Source organism: Colius striatus, chromosome Z (genome assembly GCF_028858725.1).
Source record: "Colius striatus isolate bColStr4 chromosome Z, bColStr4.1.hap1, whole genome shotgun sequence".
Classification (NCBI taxonomy): domain Eukaryota; kingdom Metazoa; phylum Chordata; class Aves; order Coliiformes; family Coliidae; genus Colius; species Colius striatus.
The window spans coordinates 35,737,547-35,759,311 of NC_084790.1; the positions used below are offsets into that span (position 1 = coordinate 35,737,547).

At 40.1% G+C, this 21,765-nt stretch overlaps 1 protein-coding gene across 2 annotated transcripts in view; it reads left to right on the plus strand.

The window, feature by feature from the left end:
• The window catches only part of SLC44A1 (solute carrier family 44 member 1), a 77,552-nt gene extending 56,000 nt beyond the window's left edge, over positions 1 to 21,552 (plus strand). The window contains exons 10-16 of one of the 2 annotated variants that reach the window (XM_062018321.1): positions 866 to 1,031; positions 6,201 to 6,357; positions 6,596 to 6,679; positions 7,723 to 7,860; positions 9,556 to 9,792; positions 12,637 to 12,717; positions 14,908 to 21,552. In XM_062018321.1, coding sequence (XP_061874305.1) covers positions 866 to 1,031; positions 6,201 to 6,357; positions 6,596 to 6,679; positions 7,723 to 7,860; positions 9,556 to 9,792; positions 12,637 to 12,717; positions 14,908 to 14,931 — 887 coding nt within the window. In that variant the 3' untranslated portion in view covers positions 14,932 to 21,552. Of the gene's footprint in view, positions 1 to 865; positions 1,032 to 6,200; positions 6,358 to 6,595; positions 6,680 to 7,722; positions 7,861 to 9,555; positions 9,793 to 12,636; positions 12,928 to 14,907 lie in introns of those variants that run through there. The other variant, XM_062018320.1, reaches the window with a different exon arrangement.
• Positions 21,553 to 21,765: the final 213 nt, after the last annotated feature.

Genomic DNA, 21,765 nt, shown 5'->3' on the forward strand with positions numbered 1-21,765 from the left:
AAATACTGATTTCTTTTTTTAATATAAGTTTGAAAGCATAGCTAATAAGGTGGAGAAGGTGCTATCTATGTGAAGTCGAAACAATGTTTTTTAAGGTAAGAATTTTATACATGTGATGATGCTTTCAGTATTTTTCAGAATGTCATCATTTTTCAGAATGTTCATGTAACTGTTCTATAAGATGAAACATCTCAATGTGAGTTAACACATTGAAAGAGGACTTATTCTAGGAGGGTTGTGGCATGTGCTGCCAGTCTCAGTATATGATACCTCTACTCAGATTAGACAAAGAGTCAATGAGCTTCTGAATGTTTGAAATAGTTGTTTTATTTTAGAACCTCTAAAGCTGCTCCTTATGTTAGTAAATACCTCCAAAGCTACAGATCTGTTGAAGTACATGCACAAAGAGTTGCCATAAAGAAAACAAAAGTAATTGTTAGCATTGACATCTAGATGTAAGGAGCTATGACATTTAATGTTGATTCTCACTGTACATATAATTTCAACAGAGCAGCAGACTGAAGTTAAGAATGACTGAAGCAGACTTCTCTTATGTTTATTTGTACTTGATGGTGATTAGTTTTCGAAATTTTCACCATGTGGCTAAAAATTAAAGCAAGTGTTGCAGGATTGTGACTATACTCAAAGAATTCTTTTAGTCCTTTTTCAAAATGCCCTTGTACTGATTTTCTCAAAAGCTATATCTTCCTTATGAATAATATCTTCCTAAACATGACAGTTAGAACTATTAGTAGAAGCTAGAGGAGTTCTGCTTCAGGTGGTTATGAACTGTTAATACCATGAGCTTCCTTCTTTCTGAGTTGATGTAAGGCTCATTTCTGTTTTTACCCTCATTTTTTTCTAGGTAGTCCTATCCCAAATGAAGAAGGATTTGTTGAATTTCGGATGGTAGGTCCTTTGAAATATATGTGGTGGTACCATGTAGTGGGACTCATCTGGATCAGCGAGTTTATCCTAGCCTGTCAGCAGATGACAGTAGCAGGGGCTGTTGTGACATACTATTTTACAAGGTAAGGACAACATAACTCTACTGTGACCCGCCTGGAAATTTAGCAGAAATAGTAAGGGACAGAGTTTTTCATGGAATCGTAGAGCTTTTGTCAATCTTGAAAGCAGGAAAGCAGTTCAATTGTGTTGACTCATTCTTTAAAGGTTGAATAGAACTGTTCTTTGAGAGAGAAATAGAACAGGCTTCCTTGGTAAGAAATGTAAAGAAAATCTTTAAATTGGAGATGCAGCAAGTCTTAAAATTATCTGTTTTGCTGGTTATAGAAGATATTCTTGATACTTAGGACTTCAAGTGTCGTTGGCCTTGTAACCTGTGGACATTGTACAGTCCTAGATGGTTGTTTACAATCATAGTTTGGTAGAGGTTGGAAGGGACCTCTAAACATCATCCACTCCAACTACCTGCTGAAGCAGGTTCACCTTGATCAAGTTGTACAGAAATGCATCCACGCAGGTTTTGAAAACTTCCGGAGAAGGAGACCCCACACCCACCCTGGCCAGCCTGTGCCAGGGCTCCCTCACCCTAACAGGAAAGTTCAAGTTCTTCCTTATGTTTATGTGAAACTTTTTTACATTCCAGCTTTTGTCCATTACCCCTAGTTCTGTCACTTGGGATGGCACTTTTTTCTGTTGTCTCATCCTCTTGACATACACTTTTCTAATACTTTTAAGTGTTAATGAGGTTCCCCCCTCAGTCTTCTCTTTTCTAGGCTAAACAACCCCAGATCCTGCAGCCTTTCCTCATAGGGAAGATGCTTCAGTCCCTTGATCATCTTGGTGGCCCTGCTCTGGACTCTTTGCAGAAGTTGTCTGTCCTTCTTGAGCTAGGGAGCCCAGAACTGGACACAGAACTCCAGATGAAGCCTCACCAGGGCAGAGGAGAGGGGGAGAAGAACCTCCCTTGACCTGCTGGCCACACTCTTCTTGATGCACCCCAGAATGCCATTGGCCTTCTTGACCATGAGGGCATGTTACTGGCTTATGTTTAGTTTATTATCAACCAGGACTCCCAGGCCTCTCTGCAGAGCTGGTCAGCCCCAACCTGTGCTAGTGTGTGGGGTTGTTCACCCCAAGGTGCAAGACTCTGCACTTGCCCTTGTTGAAGCTCATGAGTTTCCTCTCTGCCCAACTCTAAAGCTGGTTGAGATCCCGCTGAATGGCAGCACAGCCTTCTGGGGAATCAGCCAGTCCTCCCAGTTTGGTGTCATCAGCCAACTTGCTGAGAGTACACTCTGTCCCCTCATCCAGGTGGTTGACGAAGATATTGAACAAGACTGGCCCCAGAACTGATCCCTGTGGAACTCCACTGGCCACAGGCCTCCAACTCAATTCTTTGCCATTGATCACCACCCTCTGGGCTTTGTCATTTAGCCAGTTTTTGATCCACCTCACTGTCCACTCATCCAACCCACACTGTCTGAGCTCTCTGATGAGGATGGTTTGGGAGACAGTGTCAAAAGCCTTGCTGAAGTCAAGGTAGATGACAGCTGCTGCTCTGTCCTCCTATAGCCAGTTGGTTATGCACTCATAGAAGGCTATGAGTTAGGTCAATCAGGATTTCACCTTGGTGAAACCAAGTTGACTCCTCCTCATAACCATGTTTTCCTTTATATGTTTAGTGACAACATTCAGGATGACTTGTTCTGTCACCTAATTGATAAAAATTGTTTTCAGTATTTTTTAAATCTGTAACAAACTTATCAGTTTTAACTATTAACATCACAGTTGATCTTCCAGGTGCACCTTACATTGGAAATACAATGGGAAACCTGTCTGCTCAAGTAAGCCTGTACATTGCCCGTACACCAGTGCACACAAAGAATGTAGCCAGCAGGTTGAAGGAAGTTCTCTTCCCTCTCTACTCTGCCCTGATGAGCCCTCATCTGGACTACTGTGTCCAGTTCTGGGCTCCCCAGCTCAAGAGGGACAGAGAACTTCTGGAAAGAGTCCAGCGCAGGGCCACCAAGATGATCATGGGACGGGAGCATCGTCCTTACGAGAAAAGGCTGTGGGAATTGGGCCTGCTTAGTCTAGAGAAGACTGAGGAGAGATCTTATTAATATTTACAAATACCTAAAGGGTGGGTGTCAGGAAGCTGGGACATCCCTTTTTTCTGTTGTATCTAGCAACAGGACAAGGGGTAATGGGATGAAGCTGGAACACAAAAAGTTCCTTTTAAACATAAGAAAAAACCGTTTCACTGTTCAGGTGAGGGAGCAGTGGCACAGGCTGCCCAGAGGGGTTGTGGGGTCTCCTTCCTTGGAGGTCTTCAAGATCTGCCTGGACATGTTCCTATGTGACCTGATCTAGGTGGACCTGCTTTGGCAAGGGGGTTGGACTAAATCATCTCTAGAAGTCCCTTCCAATTCTATGATTATTGTAGTTGTAAAACAGTGTCATTTTATTTACAGTGCTCCATTAATTTTTCTTACACAAGATTACTTAACATCTTATTAATCATTTACATACAATTTCTGATCAGATCATGTACAAGGTGATACAAAATCTATATGCATTAAAGCTACCTATTTCACTGCTATATTTGTATGCTAAATTATGTATTAGGGCTTACTTTATCTGGCTGTTATGCATGTATCTGCTAGCCGTCCAAGGAGGCAATACTAATTATTAAGGAATAATTTTACCAATCTTCAGGCAGAAGAATTTTGCTTCACAGAGGTAAGAAACTGATTTCAAAATTGCAAACTTGACTTTGGGGTTTTACTCTCAAATATTTGAAAACTTTCCTGGAAAAGTGAAACTTGACGTTCTGCTTTTGGCCATTTAGGACCCATTTTATTTTCAGGGAAAAAAAAAGTGGTGTCAGATGCTTTCTTAGTATTTAATGAAAATAAATGTTACTTCAGTGATCTAAAGTGTTACATTCTGGTATGTAGCACAAAACTATGGCAATACTTTTGTAAGGGAAAGAAGTAAATACACTAAGATCTGTTCTGTAAAACTGTACTGTGTGATGCTTCTCTGCATGTCATCGTAGATCTAGTATGTGATGACACATTTCTTGAAAGAAAAACCCAAACCAACTCACCTTCCCCCCCCCACCCCAAAAACCAAACATTGATAAAACCCCCCATGACATCATTGTTCAAGAACTAGACAAGTAATTTTATTTCAGGTATTCTCAAAGCCTCTCCAAAAAATACACTTAGAACTTGTCAGGATAAAAAGTGGCCTAAGTAGGGGATGTTGGCAGATATTTAGCAATGGTGGTTTACTTAAGAAAGGAAAACCAAGATGTTGGAGTGTTGCTATTCCCAAGGAAAAAAAAAATCAGTACCCTAAATATATATGTAGTTCAGCTAGCTGGTATTGGTATGTGTTTTTAGCCTTTTATATGCATAATATTGGATATAAAAATTTCAATCTTATCCATCAACCACATGTTGTTCTTGCCATGTGCATTTAAGAGTGTGGTTTGTTTTTTTTTTAAATGAGGTTTTAAATAGTGCATGCAGATATTTTTCAAGTGCATGATACACATCACAAATGTCTAATTGGTTTGTCTTTTTAATTAAGGCTGTTATCTGAATTACATTTGACTTCTTATCTTTCCTAGTCTTTAAACAGTATCAAACGCAAGTAATTAATTTACTGTGCTGAGAGAATTTCTAACTTTTTATTAATAATAAAGTCCTCCAGTATACCAGTGAAATACATGAGATGTTACAGGGATGTAATCTTGTGAGTAGTTAAACTAGATTGAGTAAAGAACTAGGAAAATATGAAGAAGAAAAGACAACTTTGCATTGAACTTGGTGGATTAGCAATGTATGTGCTTCATTTTTAAGTTCATGTATTTTTCTGTCACCTAAGGGTGAATGATTTTTCTTTTAACTGTATGCTACCACTCTGAAAGAGGAGCTTTGTTTTAAGTTAGTAAATACTGATTTCTCCCTATTGTTATCATTTTTTTGCATTTTAAGGTACAGTTATGATTTGAAAAGTGATTTAGTAATAATGGGAAGGGTATTGATTTGGACTTCCCCATTATTTTACATATTCACAGTTCTCCACAGCAAATGAGGTGAATTTATCCCTGTATAAATGTTTTATATGTGTTCACTGTTCATTCATCTTAGCCAGATGGATTACTCTCATCTTGGACAATAACAAACCTCAAGCTGTTCTGTGTTAGGTCTCTGGCCTCAGTTATATTTACCTCAAAAGGTGGAAATGTTTGGTTTGCCTGGGTGTATGGCTCAGACTGTCTATGTGATTGTGTGAGAATTTGGCTTTCTCTACCTGAGCTCTAAAAGTTAATTGGAAGAAAATACGGGTAAACCTGTTTATTAACATCCTAGGATTAAGTTATACACATGTTAATTTCGTGGAAAGACTGTATCTTTTTTTAATTAAACTCACAAGAAAGTAACTGTTGCAAGCTGGGGAAATATTTCATGTTTGGAATGTTAGCACTTGTTCCTTTAATATGCTTATTATTATGTTCATGTTTCTAATAAAGAAGAGGAGCTGTTCTTTAAATGTTGAATAGAAATGTTTTTTGAGAGAGAGATAGCAGAGGCTTCCTTGGTAAGAAATACAAATAAAATGTTTGAGGGAGCTGCTTCAAAACTGTGAAAGTGAATATTCATCTGATAGATCGAAAATATTCTAGCCATGTTGCAATAAAAGGCTTTATTTTACAGCTTAATACTTGATTCCTAGCTAAATCAGAAATGCAAAACATCTGAGGCAAGAATTTACTGAATAAATAGAAATAGTAATACCCTCTCCAAAGCCTCCACAAAGACCTCCAACAGAACAGGAGAGAAAAGGAAGGCAAGGTAATAAGCAGTCCGACTGAAAAAAATGCTAGCATTGTTTCTCTGTTTTTGAAAAGGTTTTGAATTGCACAACATCAGATGTCATTTTACAGAAACTGCTAGTTGGAGGTAGCTGAAAAGGAGCCAACTGCTAGTAAGACTAGCCTTACTGGTTCCTCCTCCTATTTATATAACTGCATTAGAGCCAAACTATGACTTGCACAGGCTGTCAGTGTGGAGTGAACAATATACCGTTAAAATTATTATAAGGATAATACATTTCCTTTGTATATTATATTTATTTTATATTATTTCTTTTGTAGCACTTCTAGATGATTCTACATACATACTGATCGTTCTACTGTATTCTTTTTTTCTTTTTGACAGGGAGAAAAGGAATTTGCCATTTACTCCTATTCTAGCATCCGTAAATCGCCTTGTTTGTTACCACCTAGGAACAGTAGCAAAGGGGTCTTTCATTGTCACACTAGTGAAGATACCACGAATGATTCTTATGTATATTCATACACAACTCAAAGGAAAAGTAAGAGAAATAGATTTCATTTTCTTACTGAAACTCAAGGCCTGATGTGTTTACAGCTAATTTAATTAAGTCTGTGTGGGAGTCTTGAAGTCTGGTTTTGGAATATTTGGTCTTTAAAGGACCAACGCACTGCTTGAGTTTCCCAACTGAGTATCAGTTAGTGAAAGAGAAAGGAATGTTGTTTTCTGAAGATCTGTTAGTTTTAGTCTTTGTTTTCCCGCATTCTCTGTTTTCCTAGGAAAATGCTTGTGCTCGCTGTATGCTTAAAGCCTGCATCTGCTGCCTTTGGTGTCTAGAAAAGTGCCTGACCTACTTAAATCAGGTAAGATTTTTCAGTATTCAAGTTTTATGTAAGGGCTGATTTTATATATGTATATATATAAAACCAGAATGCAATCTCAGGATGGCACATAATGTATCGTACTTTGAAACTGAAGTTGAATGAGAGTACTTCAGTCTTATCTCCGTTACTGAAATTACACTGTAAATCACTGTATTAGTCCTTGTTTACATTGCAAAGATGAAAATTAGGTAGCATTTATCTTTGTGAACATGGTAGCTCAGCTCAGTAACAATGTATTTAGTGATTGCAGTTGTTCCCCCTGGTGTCAGCTCTGTTAAACTACATCTGAGTTTCAATACGTTTGATACGAAGAGTCTGAAGCTATAGGTGTTATGTAAGGTTCACACAGTTGCAAACTGTACATATCATCAAATTATCCCCTTCGCCTACAAAGTGGAAAAAACGTTGCAAACTGTGACACAGTGTCTGGTCAGACCCCATTGTAAAAGAGGTTTTATTGCTATTAAGTGCATGTATAAATATCTCTCTAATATCTTTTTTACTATTGTTCTTTCCTTTGCTTGTGGAAATATAGAAAACAAAAAGAGAAGAAAGCATTTAAAAAACCCCAGTGTAGTCCTTGAAAATTGTCCTGGCTAACCTTGAATGCAGTCTAGTGAAATATCTAGACGTTACACCTGGTGGACTTGTATGACTCTCAAACCCTGTCATATTTCTAGAATACGTTTTTTCTGCCTACTTAACTGCTGTAGTTATGCCACTGCTCACCTCCTCCTGCAGAGAAATTAAAAAAAACCCATTTAATTAGTTTTTTGGAATAAACTTGTTAATGCATAAATGATGAGCAAGGGAGGGGAAGAATAGTAATTCTCAACCTTGTATAGTCTCCTGTCAGCTGGTACATACTGCTTGATTCAACAGCTCTCAAGGGAGTCTTTGTTCATTAACATCATACGACTTTTATGATTTACTCAGAAGCTGTATCTCCTCCATCTCCTTCCTTGTCTCTCTCTGAAACATCTGATCATTCCATGAATAATTCTTCAGTCTCCTTTCCCCAGAATGCGTATACAGCCACAGCTATCAACAGCACCAACTTCTGCACCTCAGCAAAGGATGCCTTTATTATTCTAGTGGAAAATGCTTTGCGAGTGGCTGCCATAAACACAGTTGGGGATTTTATGCTCTTTCTAGGAAAGGTATGTCTGCACTTGTTATGGACTTACATAGTAGCAAGCTTTCCTTAGCAATGGCTTGCACCTCAAATATAAAATGCCTTAAAATTCCTGTTTCTTAGCATGCATTTTATCATTTATCTTATCTAACTGCATCATATCCAGAAGGACAGGATTCCTGTCCAGGATAGGAAGGATAAACAGATGGTCTGCTTATGTTAAGTAAAAGTAATTAGAAAGGAATAGCTGAATATTATGACATCTTTTGCATGAATTTTGCTTTCAGGATGTCAAAGAGAAAAGTGGTACGAAGTTCTAATTTTTTAATTATTTTTTGTGATTAAAAACCTAGAATTGTAAAGAAAGGAATAATTTCCTCTAAAATCTGTTTAGTAAGGGCTCTCTAGGTTTATGTTGAAAATGGCCACATTGATTGCCATTTATGACAAAACCAGACTGGAAGGTAGTACAGAAGCCTGCCATGAAGAATTGCTGGCTTAAGCAACAAAGTTATTCCCCGAGAATTAAAAGGAGACCGGAATAGTTGTTGTAGTCAGTCAGCTTTTTGGGTCTCCAATTGATGGAGATATACTCTATGGAAACTTAATAAAGGGAACTGTTCCTATCCTTTGGAGATTTTTGTAGCATTGTTTACTAAAACAATTAGTACCAAACCACTTAAATCACCTGTGCCTGAGCATTTGAACAGTGGTTGGACTGAACTGTCTCCCTTGTTACATTTCTCTGCTTTTATTAAGTTGGAATACAGTGGACAGAGCTTTTAATCCAGTAACTAGGTCAATAAGATGTGAGAAGAAATAAACACTTAACAAAGATATAGACCATGAAATTATGTAATGTGGTTTTAGGGAGGCATCTGAAAGATGTTAAGAAACATCTGCCTGAAAAGTTGACTTTCAAATTATTAGAGAAGATGACAGGAATGTTAAAATGAACAGTACAGCATATAAATATAGTACTAGGCTGCCAGCCTGTCTCCATTAGAAGTCCAAAGTGGCATTTTCATTATACAATAAGGCTGACCTATTTTACAATTTTGTGTGTAGCTGCAATTCATAGTCATAGGTTTAGAAACGTTAAAAATGTTCAGCGGCCACAACAGTTGTTTTAAGTCCATTTGTTATTCCCAAAGAGCAAACTAGTACCTGATGAGTCATCCATTAGGATGTCACACACTGTGCAGTCCTGTAGAGAAAGTGCCTCATGAACTCTTGACCTACTTTCCCCTATATGAGACAAAACAGAGGTAAGACAAGCTTGGAAGTTGTTTCCACCAGGGAAATGAAAAACATGCCAACCTCCTAAGGCCTACCTTCCTCCTTCCTCACAAGCAAAAGGCCACATTAGTTGGTTAGTTGATTACTATCAACAGTTAGTTGTGTGTTAGTTGATTACTAGCATCAGGTTCTGAGTTTTTTAACATTGACAGAATAAAGTTCTTTTTCACAGGAATATTCTATAACACTACAACTATGACAGCTGGTTGAAAATATAATTGGCTCTGAATAATACCTTTTGTGTTGAAGGACATTCTTGAAACTATTCTGATTTGCCCATGCTGGACCAATGGATAAAATGTAATTTACACTTGGGGATACGGGGAATCTGGGAGGTAAAGATGTCTTTACCACATCAAAACAAAACAAAACAAAAACCCAAACAGATCAAACCAAAGTTGTCTACTGTTTTCTTCTTTAGGTCCTGATTGTCTGCAGTACAGGTTTGGCCGGGATTATGTTGCTGAATTATCAACGAGATTACACCATCTGGCTGCTGCCACTCATCATTGTCTGCCTCTTTGCATTCCTGGTTGCTCATTGCTTCCTTTCCATTTATGAAATGGTCGTTGATGTCCTTTTCTTATGTTTTGCCATTGATACAAAATACAATGACGGGAGCCCTGGGAGGGAATTCTACATGGATAAAGTTCTCATGGTAAGTTTCTCCTTGTTCTCTAAGAATATGGTTCCATAAAAGGAGTGTTTTGACAGTGGTATGAACTAGTTAGCTGAGTTTAATATATCATTTTTATTCCTGTGTTAGCTTGATGTCTTGTTCATGCCTTGATCAGCAAACAGTGTGATCTGATGAGCATCAGATAAGTAATGATGGTTCTGTCTCTTGGCATTGCTGGTATTGCCTTCTCTGTGATGTCTGTTGGATGAGCAGTAGTCTTACAGAACTATACTCTAGAATGTCATTTCTTGTAAATGATACAGTGCAGAACAGAAAGAAGCAAAAGGCAAGGGGTTTATACTTAAGAAGGACCTCTCTTGGGATATGGAAGAGAAAAAATACCAGAATATTCTACCTCACACACAGTGATTGCACTGGAATTCTTCTTTCATATAGATAGTAACCAGAAATTGACTGTCCGTCATGCACAGAAACACTAGGTTTTATGTGCTGTCCTGGAGCATAGATGCTGTGTCAAGGCCTTCTGCACAATTCAGTTTGTACTCATTTGTTCCATGTTACTCCCTGTTCACTCTAGCTAGAAAGCAGGTTATGAAAATTCTGCTTCTCAAGCCCTTTGGTTGTTGTTGGTGTCATGGTTTGACATGACAGCCTTTTCTGCTAAGAGGAAGGGGCTGTAAAGATGACTCCTGTAAGAAGTTGCTTGAAACTCTCCCCAGCTCTGAGCCAGACCCATTTCTGGGGCTGAGCCAATTAGACGCCTCCACAGTCACTTTTTAAGAAGTCAGAAGAGGAGGTTTCTTCCTCCATCTTCTTCCTTCTTCTCTGCCCCTTCTTTTTTTCCTTCTGGCTGATGGTGGTGCAAGGAGTAGGAACGGTGAGAGAAACAACCATGTGGACTCCAAGGTCAGTGATGAGAGGAGGTGGTGTGCTGGAGCAGAGACTCCCCTGCATTCTGTGGAGAGAACTGGTGAAGCTGAGATTTATTTTCATTCCTTTAAAGACCCCACATCAGCGGTAGAGACTCATTTTGATAATGAGCCTGTATCAGGGGTAGAGACTTGTGTTGCTAAAGCTGGCCCCGGACCAGGGACAATGACTACCTCCAGAGGAGGCCGTGTCCCATGGGAGGGACCAAATCACTTTATCACAGACCCTGAGCCAGGGGCAGTGATTTTCTTCATTAAAACTATGGCCAGAAGAGGCTGTGTCCTGAGGAAGGGAAGCAATATCCACAGCTGTAACTGTGGGGAGGAACCCACGACAAAGCAGCTCATCAAACTTATGCCCAGAAGAGGCCTTGTCCCGAGAGAGGGACCCTGTAACTGCAGAAACTGCAACCGTGGCAAAGAATCCATGCCAGAGATATTCACCAAGGACTGTCCCCCGTGTGAGGGAACCTGTATCAGCAGAAGCCGCAGCTGTTGGGAACAACCCACACCAGAGAAGTTCGTCCCGGGGGAGGAACCCCATGTTGGAGCAGGGGAAAGAATGCCAGGAGTTGTCCTCATCTGAGAACACAGAAGCGGCAGAGCCCATCTGTGAGAGACTGACCACATCCCCCACTCCCTGCCCCCCTGAGCCATTGAGGGCGGAGGAGGTAGAGATATTGGGAGCAGTGAGCTGGGCCCGGGAAGAAAGGAGGGATGGGGGAGGGAGATCTTAAAGTGCTGGTTGTAATTTTCTCATCATCCTACTCCCTTTTTGCTTTTATTCCGTTCTGTTTCTTGTAGAATAAACTTTCCTACTTTCCTCCCTAATTCAAGTGCTGGAGTCTGTTTTACCTGGAACTGTGATTGGCAGCGAGCCCTCCCTGCCGTTGTCTCAATCCACAACAACCTTGCTTATCTTTTTACTCCCATTTTGCTGGGTCGTCCGCCATCCTAACGAGGGTGGGGGTGAATGGGGGGCACCGAGCAAGAGACTGTCGTGGTGCTGCTGTGCTAGCTGGGCCAAACCACGACAGTTGGTAATTTTCTTGACTGTTTTTAAGTGCCAAGCACTGAGTATGTCCCTGTAAAATGTACCCACATGTGTAAGCTAGAGGAAGACTCATGACTTCTTACCGTAACTTTTTTTTTTCTCTATTTGTTAGAAAACTAAGCCAAGAACTTATCATTAAATCTTTTGGTAAAGCACTGCATAACTATAGTATATAATAAATAAAACAGTAGCTGATGAGTTGGTTTTTAGCACAGAATAAGAGTAAAATGCAGCACGTGGTCTTGGAAGACAGGACAGCTAAATCATAAAAGCATTATGTGTTAATCTTTTGTTGACAGTCGATGGAACAGAACACCAACGGGTAAAGTTGCTGAAATTTGCTATAAAATGCTTGCCTTACAGAGAAAAGAACCCCAACAACGTAGAATTGAATTAGTACCTTTGCTAATCTTTGTAAGTAGGTAACAGTGATCCACTGAAAAAATTTGTTTGAATTGAAGGAAGTTAGGGAAATCAACCAGACCTTGAAAGTAATTATCTCCAAGTGCCTCCATTTAATGGAATTCTAACATTATGCATAGTTCACATGACAGAATGCAGTAAATGGGAACCCTGTCTCTTCGTTGGTTTGGTTAGGTGTTTTTTGAGAACCGACCCTCTACCTTCCTACCACATAAAGAAGAGAGCTGTGTGGTTAATATAAAAGCTGTCTAAATGCCTGTCTTGTCTTGCAGAATTAAATGAGGGAGACCCAAGTGGCTATTTGTCAGGCAGGCTTTTCTGATGCTTTGTGGACAAGCTTGAGCAAGAGAAATGGGAGGAGCAAGTTGCATTGACACATATTGAAGTTTTGTCTTTAAACTTGATATTTGAAGCCTGCTCTGAAAAAGCATGTTGCACTTCTTTACTGTTTTTCAGGAGTTTGTGGAAAATAGTAGGAAATCTATGAAAGAAGCTGGCCGGGGAATTGGAGCTGAGGGCAGAGAGCTGAAACCAATGGTAGGTGCAGATGAGGAGGTGGCGATCCTCCAAGAGTTTCACTTTTACTTCTTCTCCCTCTTTGTCTTTACTGACTGCACTTCTTCAGGAGAAGTTTTTGTTCTCTGTATCACTCAAGATGTTCTGCTTTTTCTGTTTGTGAGCTTGCCTATCACCTGGATGGCAGAGTTTTTGTCACAGCTGAGACCATCTCCTGTAAAAGTAAGATGAAAGGAACTGTGTCATATGAAATAAATGCAGTATCATCTCATTAGGATTAGTAGTGCATGCTATGTGGTGTATGCAGACAGCCTCACTTGCTGAGTACTCTCAAAATAAGAATACTCTGGAATTCATCAGGCTGTTCTGTTGTTAATTTTCTTTTCAGCCCTGAGCTGAATAATTTTTGTTCATCTTACGTTCACTTAAGAGCCTGAAGAACACTACTGAGCACACCCGTTGTTGCAAAGTAGGACCAGGCATTTAAAGCTCTCACCAAATTATTTTATACAGTGCCAAGGAATTGGATACAGTGATTCCTTTCAACCTGCTCAAATGACATTTTTCTCAGTTTGTTTTTATTGCTAACTACTTATGTTGCTTGTCTCTTGTGTGCTCTTTCCATCTCACACTGTCAGAAACACAGACAGTGAACAATGCATCATTTATGCTTCTGCAGCCTGTTTTACTTACAGTGTGCCTGTTAGGAAGGCATTGCATGTCTGAGTAGCCTGGAATAAGGAACAGCTATACATGGTACAGATAACAGATAGGAGGCTGAGTTTGGAAGGTGGAGAACTGAGAGCATATGATGGAGAACCAGGCTGGGCAAGGTATGACTTGTCGTCATGCGATATGACTTGATGGAAAACTTATTTTATTTCACCATTACTTTTCTCCAAGTATTTTGGGCCTGACTCAGTTCCTTACCATGGGGACAGTTTTTTAACCTCACAGAATCTAAATATGTGTATGCTAACAGTAGAAGTATTTTCTTTTTTCAATGATGTATGTGAAGCCATGTTGCATGAGCACTTTTTGGCCAAGCTGGAATGAGTTCCTGCTGTAGAGTGGATAGATGTGTAGCTTCGTGTGTTTTACTATTTCATTGTAGCATACCAGTCTCTAATTTTGCTTATGCCTAAATGCTGCTGTGTTTATACATCTGAAAAACTAATTCTTATTTACTGTTTCTTCTGGGAGTAATTCTAGCTGTTCAAACAGGCACTAATGTTGGGCTTCTAAACGCTGTAGATGTAAAAGCTGCTGTTGAATGACAGAGAATTGAGTGTGGAAATGCTCTAGTTGCAAGAACAAAAAATTTGAGTCCAAAATTTTAGTGTCTTGACTCCTAACTCAAACAACTTACACTCTCATCTGTGCAAGCACAGACCGCTAATTATACTTTTGTACTTGATTGCCTGAAGCTAGGATGTTGAAACCATTGTTCACTGCTCTTCCCCACCTGGTAAAAGGGAAAACAAAGTACTTGCAAGTCAAGGGTGGTCTTGTTCTTTTAGGAACTTGACTCTAGGCACTTGAGCCTGGCACTGGCTGAAAGTCTTCCTAGGACTGCTGGAGAAGATGCTGAGCACTTGGGGCTCAGTCCAAGTCTCGCTTGCTGAATTACTCCCAGTTCTGCTGCTCATGTGATTGTCTCCTCTGGAGCTGTTTGAGCCTGTTTTCTCAAGTGGTCTTCTGTTTTCGGGTGTTCAGCTCCAGCTGAATAGATTCTGAAGTTCTAGGATCTCACTTCCTGACAAGGACAAGACAAGTAATTGCCTCAATGAAATCTCTGATACCTTTCCCCAAAGCATTGATACAGGCCTCTGTTACATCTGGCATAGATTCATAAATCTGTTCTCTACCAGCAGTCCCAAAATTGTGTGTCTGAAATCTAGAGTAATTGTTTCTTCCTGCCCCCCCCAACTTCCTTTTAAAAAAGTCTTTACTATTTGGCTTCAATCTCCTTGAAATGCAGTTATTTTTTAGACATGACAGTTAGTTGTAAAAGTGACAAGTCCTAAATGCAGTTGTATTTTACATAGGTTTTAATAGCAGGCATGAGGAACTATTTAGGACCTGCTGTTTGGGTGTCAAGGCACAAGAAGCTTTTCACACTTATTTTCTTTATGGTTTCCAGTTGACCTCTTTGACTCAGTTTTTCTTTGTCCTTTGTCTAAGACTGTACTGTATGGCTTTGTTTTCCAGGCCTCTGGAGCAAGTTCATCTTGAAACTAGCCAGCCATATTGGAACCCATTGACATTCCAAAACAGTATATATATACATATATACATACAAAAATATATATATATTAAAAAAAAATAAACAGCCAAAATCAGAGAAAAGGAACAGGGATTTAATACTTTTTTTAACAATTATTTTTGTGAAACATGTACTCTTTTCATACGGGTGGCTTTTACAAGCAGCTTTATCATTGTTCCGTTTTTTTAGATTATTCATTGTGGTCATGGAAATGTTGGTTTTTGTCTGTTTGATATTTAACAACCTGGAGGAGGTATCCATTGTAAAGATAATCTGAAGTGATGATTGGGCTTGGAGGCAGATTTCCCATGATGCTGCTAATCTGCTCAGAGTTTTACTTTAGTTTGTTTAAATTTGCATTAAATTCAGGACAGTTAACATGTAAGGAAAACCTTCAAATCAAGAAAAGTCTCAAATTTAGTTTTTCAAAAGATGGTTTCAGTGAGAGTTTGTTTAATTCTAATGGGCTTGTAAGCAATCATTTTACTTTGCAGCCCTCTCGGGGCACAATTTTGTTTATCAGTACCAGATAATCACAATAACCAACTCCTCAGGTATTCAGGTGTATGGGAGCCCTTGCATCTCCTGTTAAACAGCAACTACAAAATGGGGACAGATAATTTTTATATGCAATTAACTTCCTCTTTTACCCTGCTTTACCCTTCGTACCCATTGCCCTGTCCCTTGAGTTCAGTAGCCCCCTTCACACTCCAGTGGTCCTTCAAAGGATGTGGATTCTCCACATGAGGAATCGAAGTAACAGATGATTAAAGCTCAGTCTTAGCCATACTCATGATTAATTCATGACTAGCTATAAAGATGCTGAGGTTGGGAAGAGAAGTGTACTGCTGTAGGAAAAAAAAAAAAAGTACTGTATGTTTCATTTCATTTGCTGCCAGAGAGCTCTGAGAGGTAGAAGAGACCATTCCTTACTACTTGTTTCATCCATACTTGTATGTACTGTAGCGGGTGACTGAAACAGGAAAGGGAAAAGAAACATTTCCTTTTAAGTGTAACTGCCAGAATAGTTATCTAAAGTTATTGAATAATGAAAAGAGAACGTGCTTTATTATTGTTATTATTACTATTATTATTATTATATACTTATATTTCTTTTGAGTCTGGAAGCTCACCGGATATGAATGCTAATATTTGATTATTCAGCATATTGTAATGGGAAATGCTTAGAAGTGTATTTGCTAAGAATTCATGATCTCTCTGTGCTATATACTCCTTTTGTTACAATTTTTTTAAGAAAACTATTTTTGTTAATGTAAAGTTAGTATTTCAGAGCAGAATTTTTAAACTTATTGCACTAAATACAAGCTCTGTACAAATAAATCATGCCTCAATAGTTTGATCGCTCCATTCAAGAAAAATCTTTTGAAACAGAAAAGCCTTCCTACAGAAGGTTTGTGATTGAGTGGATAGGTGTGTCTAGGTGGAGAGATGCACAGCTCGTGTTGTCAAGGTTTAATAAGCAAGCAGTTATCTATACTTCCTTTCAGAAGATCAGGCTTTTAAATTGATGCAGAAAAGTCATACCAAGTAGTTAACCAGTGCTCTTACCTTTTGGCCATAGTAAAATATTTCACTTCTGCTTCTAGAAGTCATTTGATAACTTACATTTGTTTGGTTTCCTTTGGGTAAGCTAGTTAAAAGGATTTTCTCTTTCATATCACGGAACCCAAGCTATACTAAATGTACGAAAACAAAAATGCATACAGAAATGATAGCGTCTGGGGAGGCAGGGAGGCAGAATTATCCAGTCCTGACAGCACTTAGGCACTCATTTAAGTGAACTATCATTGGTAGCTCCACTGGCATCAGGAGGGTTAAGTGTGGCAGCTCTAAGTTGCACATCCATGTAAGTGCTAACTGGACTAGAGTTTCAACCTAGAGATTCAAACTGGAAAGGCCTCTCAGCGCCAGAGACCAGACTATCTAGAAGCAGCACTGGAGCAGTGGAGCAGAGGCATTCCTGCTCCAGTGTCTTAAGACAGCAGTGGCACTGAACACCAGTGTTTGTGCAGATCAGTGGGGGTTTAGCAAGGGAATTTTAAAAACTGGCTTAAACGAATCCTAGAAACTGGATTCCAAGGCAAAGAGACTTACCATGGATCCAGTTGCTTCCAGAGAAACTAATTTCCATCTTGTGTGGAAGTTATTGGAGGTGCTTTGATGGAATCCGTGGATTCTGCTCATTTAGACAACAGATTTCTGCTGTGACCAATTGCGCAAGTTTGTGTTCTCTGCTCACTGGAAGTCCTTGGTGGGGGCTTTTCTCTGTAATTGCGACTGAGACTGCGGTTGGAAACAGATTTTGTATTTTTGTATGACCTGACTGTGCGTCATTTTTATAGCAGTTTATCCTGTTTTAAAAATAAATTTGTTTTATTGACATGGTGTTAAAAAGATACAGGCAACACTTTTGTATAGGTAGTTGTAACATTTAAGTGACAAACCTATATCATTACAGAGTTCTTAATAAAATTGTGTGTGCGCCATTCCTGAGTGTACAACTGGCATGCAGAGCTTTTCAGCCATGCCGAGAAGGCATTCCACCCACACACAGACTTCCCAGTGGCCCTTAAAGCTTTTGAAAGCCCTTTGAAGTTCCCTTGCAGCCAAACTGAAAGCTGCACTCTTCCAAGGAGGTAAGCAGAAGACTGTTGTCTGAAGGGACAGCTTTTCAGGACAAGTTTAGACTCTGCTTTCCATCCCTGATGGGGATGGTGGAGTGGGAGAGCACTCAAGATGTGAAACCTTTGTTGGCAGCAGAGGTCCTGGGGTCTACCTGTTGTGATGGGCTAAATGTTTTCCAGCTGGTTTAAAGCCAGTGTATGGACTGCTTTGTGGGTAGCGGTTTAGGCTCTCCAGAGATTGACGTTGCACTGGGAGTAACACTGCAGGAGAAGCAGATCAGAGAGCTGAGACAGAGAAATTCTCTCCTTGTTCAGAAGTCTACTGAACTACTCAAGTAGTTCTTGAGTACTGGAGATTCAGGCTAGACAATTTGGGTTTAAAGTTTAAGCCAACAGGATTGCTGGTTCCTGGCACTTGGTGTCTGCAGACTGTCTGTATCACAGCCTCCGATCTGCTAACTTTAAAAGGAAAAAAATAATATTCTTTAAATTGTTTGATTTATCTCCACATTGTTTTTACTCTGTCATATTTGGATGTCATAGTGGCATGTCATCTTTATATTGCTTCTTCCAGTCCTAGGGAATTTCTTTGTTGTTATTCTTTTAGCTCTCATTTCTATATTGCTCTTTCAGCAAAGAAATGCCAAGTGGCAGCGTGTCACCTCCCCTTTACCCCACCAATCTTACTCAGTACATGCCTTCTCACCTCCCCAAGGCAGTAACTTAGGGTGTCACCTGGGCTGGCCGGGAGCAGAAGGGAAGTAGGTGCTGAGCTGAAGTCCTGAAGAGGGATTTTTTTTTATAAGATCACTCCATCATTTTGCTGGCTGTAGTCAGTTGGGAGTGCAGTCCATCGTCTCTACAGGTCCAGTTAGGGCTTCTTTACAGCTAGACTAAACGTATGGTATGGCCAGCTTAGAACTGCATCTTCAACCTTCCAGTAGCTTGTGTTCATGCTCGCAGCTGCCAAAAACAGGATGGGGTTTTACATGTGGCCTTAGCTTGGCATGGTAACTCAAGGACTTTTGGCATTAGGAAAGCAGATTGTTGAAGGCAGAATTTAAAGTGGAAAACCCAGATAGAAGTTGTGGTGGATTGATGCTGGCTGGCAGGTAAGCCCCTACACTGTTTCTTGCTCAGTCCTCCAGCAGGAGCAGAGAGAACACTGGAAGTAAAAAAGCATTGGGGGGAAAAAAAAAAAAGGACAATTCATTAAGGAAAAAAAACAACCACAACTGACCAACCAAGTGATGCAAAGGTAATCACTCACTGTCTCCCACCAGCAGATGAATGCTCAGCATCTTTGCACCTGCCCCTACTGCCCCCACACCAGTTTTATTGTTGAGTGCGGTGGTATAGGGTATTTCTTCAGTCTGTTCAGGTCAGTTGTCCTGGCTGTGTGCCCTCCCGCCTTTTTGCCCAACCCTAGCCTAATCTGCTGGAATGGCAGTGAGAGAGAAGGCATTGGCCCTGTGCAAGCACTGCTCAGCAGCAGGTAAAACCAATACTGGGTTAGCAACAGTTTTGGTTTCAAGTCTACAACACAGCACCATGTGGGCTGCTGTGATGAAAATCAACTCCATCCCAGCCTAACCCAGTACACAGGTCCACTTACCCAAGAGTTAGTCCAAGACTTTCTCCCTGTGTTTCTGTACAGCACCTTCTCAGGGTGGTTTCTTCTTTCTGAAAGGGCTTTTTTTGTAGCAGGCAATTAGCCTGCTTCACGGTGCTCCCTTTCATGGAGGGAGCAGGGGATGCTAGCTCTTACTCTTTCAGCACAAAATGGGGATATAAAGCAAAAATGAGCCCTTTCTGTATCAGTGTTCTGGCAATTGAGCAGCCAGTGTTGGAGACAACACATTCCATGTGCCCTCAGGGCATGCACTTTAGGGATTTGCTCTGAGTGGTTATGATGTATTCTATGAATGTATGTTATAGAGTCAGAGTAAAATGCATGTAGCAGACATATGCTTATCATCACCATCCAGTGATCATTTCGTTCTGAGTGCATATTACATGCTATATTGGACATAGCACAGTCATTTTAAGAAACACCCTTAAGATTGAAAAGTAGATACTTAACAGCATCCCTGGTTTTAAAATCATGGCTTTGCCTGTGCAGATACTGTTGACTAAATCTAAACATCACTAGTCCATTGTTTCTTGAGCAGCTTGTTTGTCACATCATCACTACAGAAATCCAATTTCATCATCTCTGTGGGAAAAAAAAAAAATCTTATGTTTCCTGAAATAAAAACCAACAAGACTTATTTGAAGTATCTCTTGCACTCAGCTTGTTTGTTGGAGTGATGGATGTTTACTCTGAATATTTCATTTTAAAATGCTTTTTCAGCTATTTTATCTCTGCTGTTATGTCCATCACATAACAACAGATTATAGAGACTAGTAAACTCGTATTTCTTGTGTTCTGTAGCAAATACTGTTCTCAAGGGTTTGTTGTGCTTCATTTGTTTGAGGTTTTTTTCTGTTATATTTAGAGAGATGAAAGAAGAGATAATACTTATCTCTTGTGATGTGGGTCATGTTTAAAGGGCAGAATTTCTGATCTGGGATGGAGCTGTGATGTGTCTTGCGATGTTTGCAAGCTGATGCAATCAAGCCAAAGCTCTTCAGAGACACTAGGATAATGAAAATATTTCTAGGGACAATAGGTAGCATGAATCCATCTAAAAAATACCCATTTGGAGGCTAAACTACCTGGCGTTCATTTGACAGAGATTTGTTAAAACAGGACTGGGATAAACCTAGTGGCAAATGCCATCAGATTCTACTCCCCTGTCTCACTGAAGCCAAGTCATCATTTGTGAATACGCTGACCAGAATTTGGCAGTCAAAGCTTTTGGTACTTTTCTATAGAAGAGTCGTGGCACTCCCCTTAGAACCAAAGTTTCAGGAATTCAGAGCAAAAGTACCAGCTGACTTTAGCAGAACAAGCCTGCTGTCAGTAGCTTTGAGGGCAGCCGTAGTCTCTCTGGTGCGTGATGGAAGGCATTGGCAGCTCAGGTGGCTGCGCTGCCTCAGGCACGCTGCCTCTCCCCACAGGCTCCAGAGAGGCTGTGTGAGATCAGGATGCTGATTTCTTCTGAAACCCAGCAGAAGCTGGGTGCAGATGGGAGTTCCCATGAAAGTCAGTGTCTGTGCTCCAGTGTTGATACTGGTTGGATCCCTCCCTGCTTGAACTGGAAAGGAACAGTATCTCTCATTAGAAAAACAGTGCTGCAGACAACGTGTCTCTTGGGGCAGTGAAGAAGGGAAAGACAGAAAGGTGGCTTTGTTTGTAATGCAGGCCAGAAGGCAGCTGCTGGAGGTGAGATGGAGCCATGGAGAGCAGGATTTCACAAGTAGTAAATACTCTGCAGGATCTTCACAGTAGTTAAGAAAAGTCATGTTCCAATTCACAGACATCTCACAGCAACATCCCCTGTGCCCTGCTTTTATTTTGCTCTGGAGCTCACGAGAGCAAGAAAGAAGGTGGAATCCTTTACCTGTAGAACGAAATTGTTTCTAAACAGTAGGGTCCTGTTGCTGACTATAGCAACTGCCCATCTTCCAAATGGATTTTAAAGGCTTGACAGTAATTGCATTGTCATAGTCCGTCAAAGCTTCACCTGGAAACAAATCTTTCATCCTCTTTCGCTCATATATCTAATAGGGCAATCAAACCCCTGGACTGGCTTAGTGATGTACATTGAATCAAGATCAACCAACAAGTGCTCCTTTTTCCAGTGGAATGCCACCTCCTTTGGGAACAGGAAAAGTAAATGTGACACTGTTTGTTGTTGTCTTGAGAACTTGAAATGTTTTATACTGCAAGCTGTGAATGCAGGAAGAGAAGGGAAATTAACAGTGCTGATCTAATCTTAGATTTTCTGTATAAACTGACATTGTGCCAGGATACTGATGCAAAACTGTATTTTAGTCTAAGAAATGTATAGATTTTTTTAATGTATTAAAATAAAGCTTTTCTTTTTAAGTAAGAAAGAAATTTCTCTTGTCTTCCTTGCAGGGTGCTAAGCCCAGCTGCTTGTCTTAGGAATACTGTCTCACTCCTTGGAAGCAAGCAGAGCCCATCCAAATCTTTGCTCCCTCTGTGCTTTGCTCTGTGCCTGCCCTTTAACCGAGTAGCTGCAGCAGTGC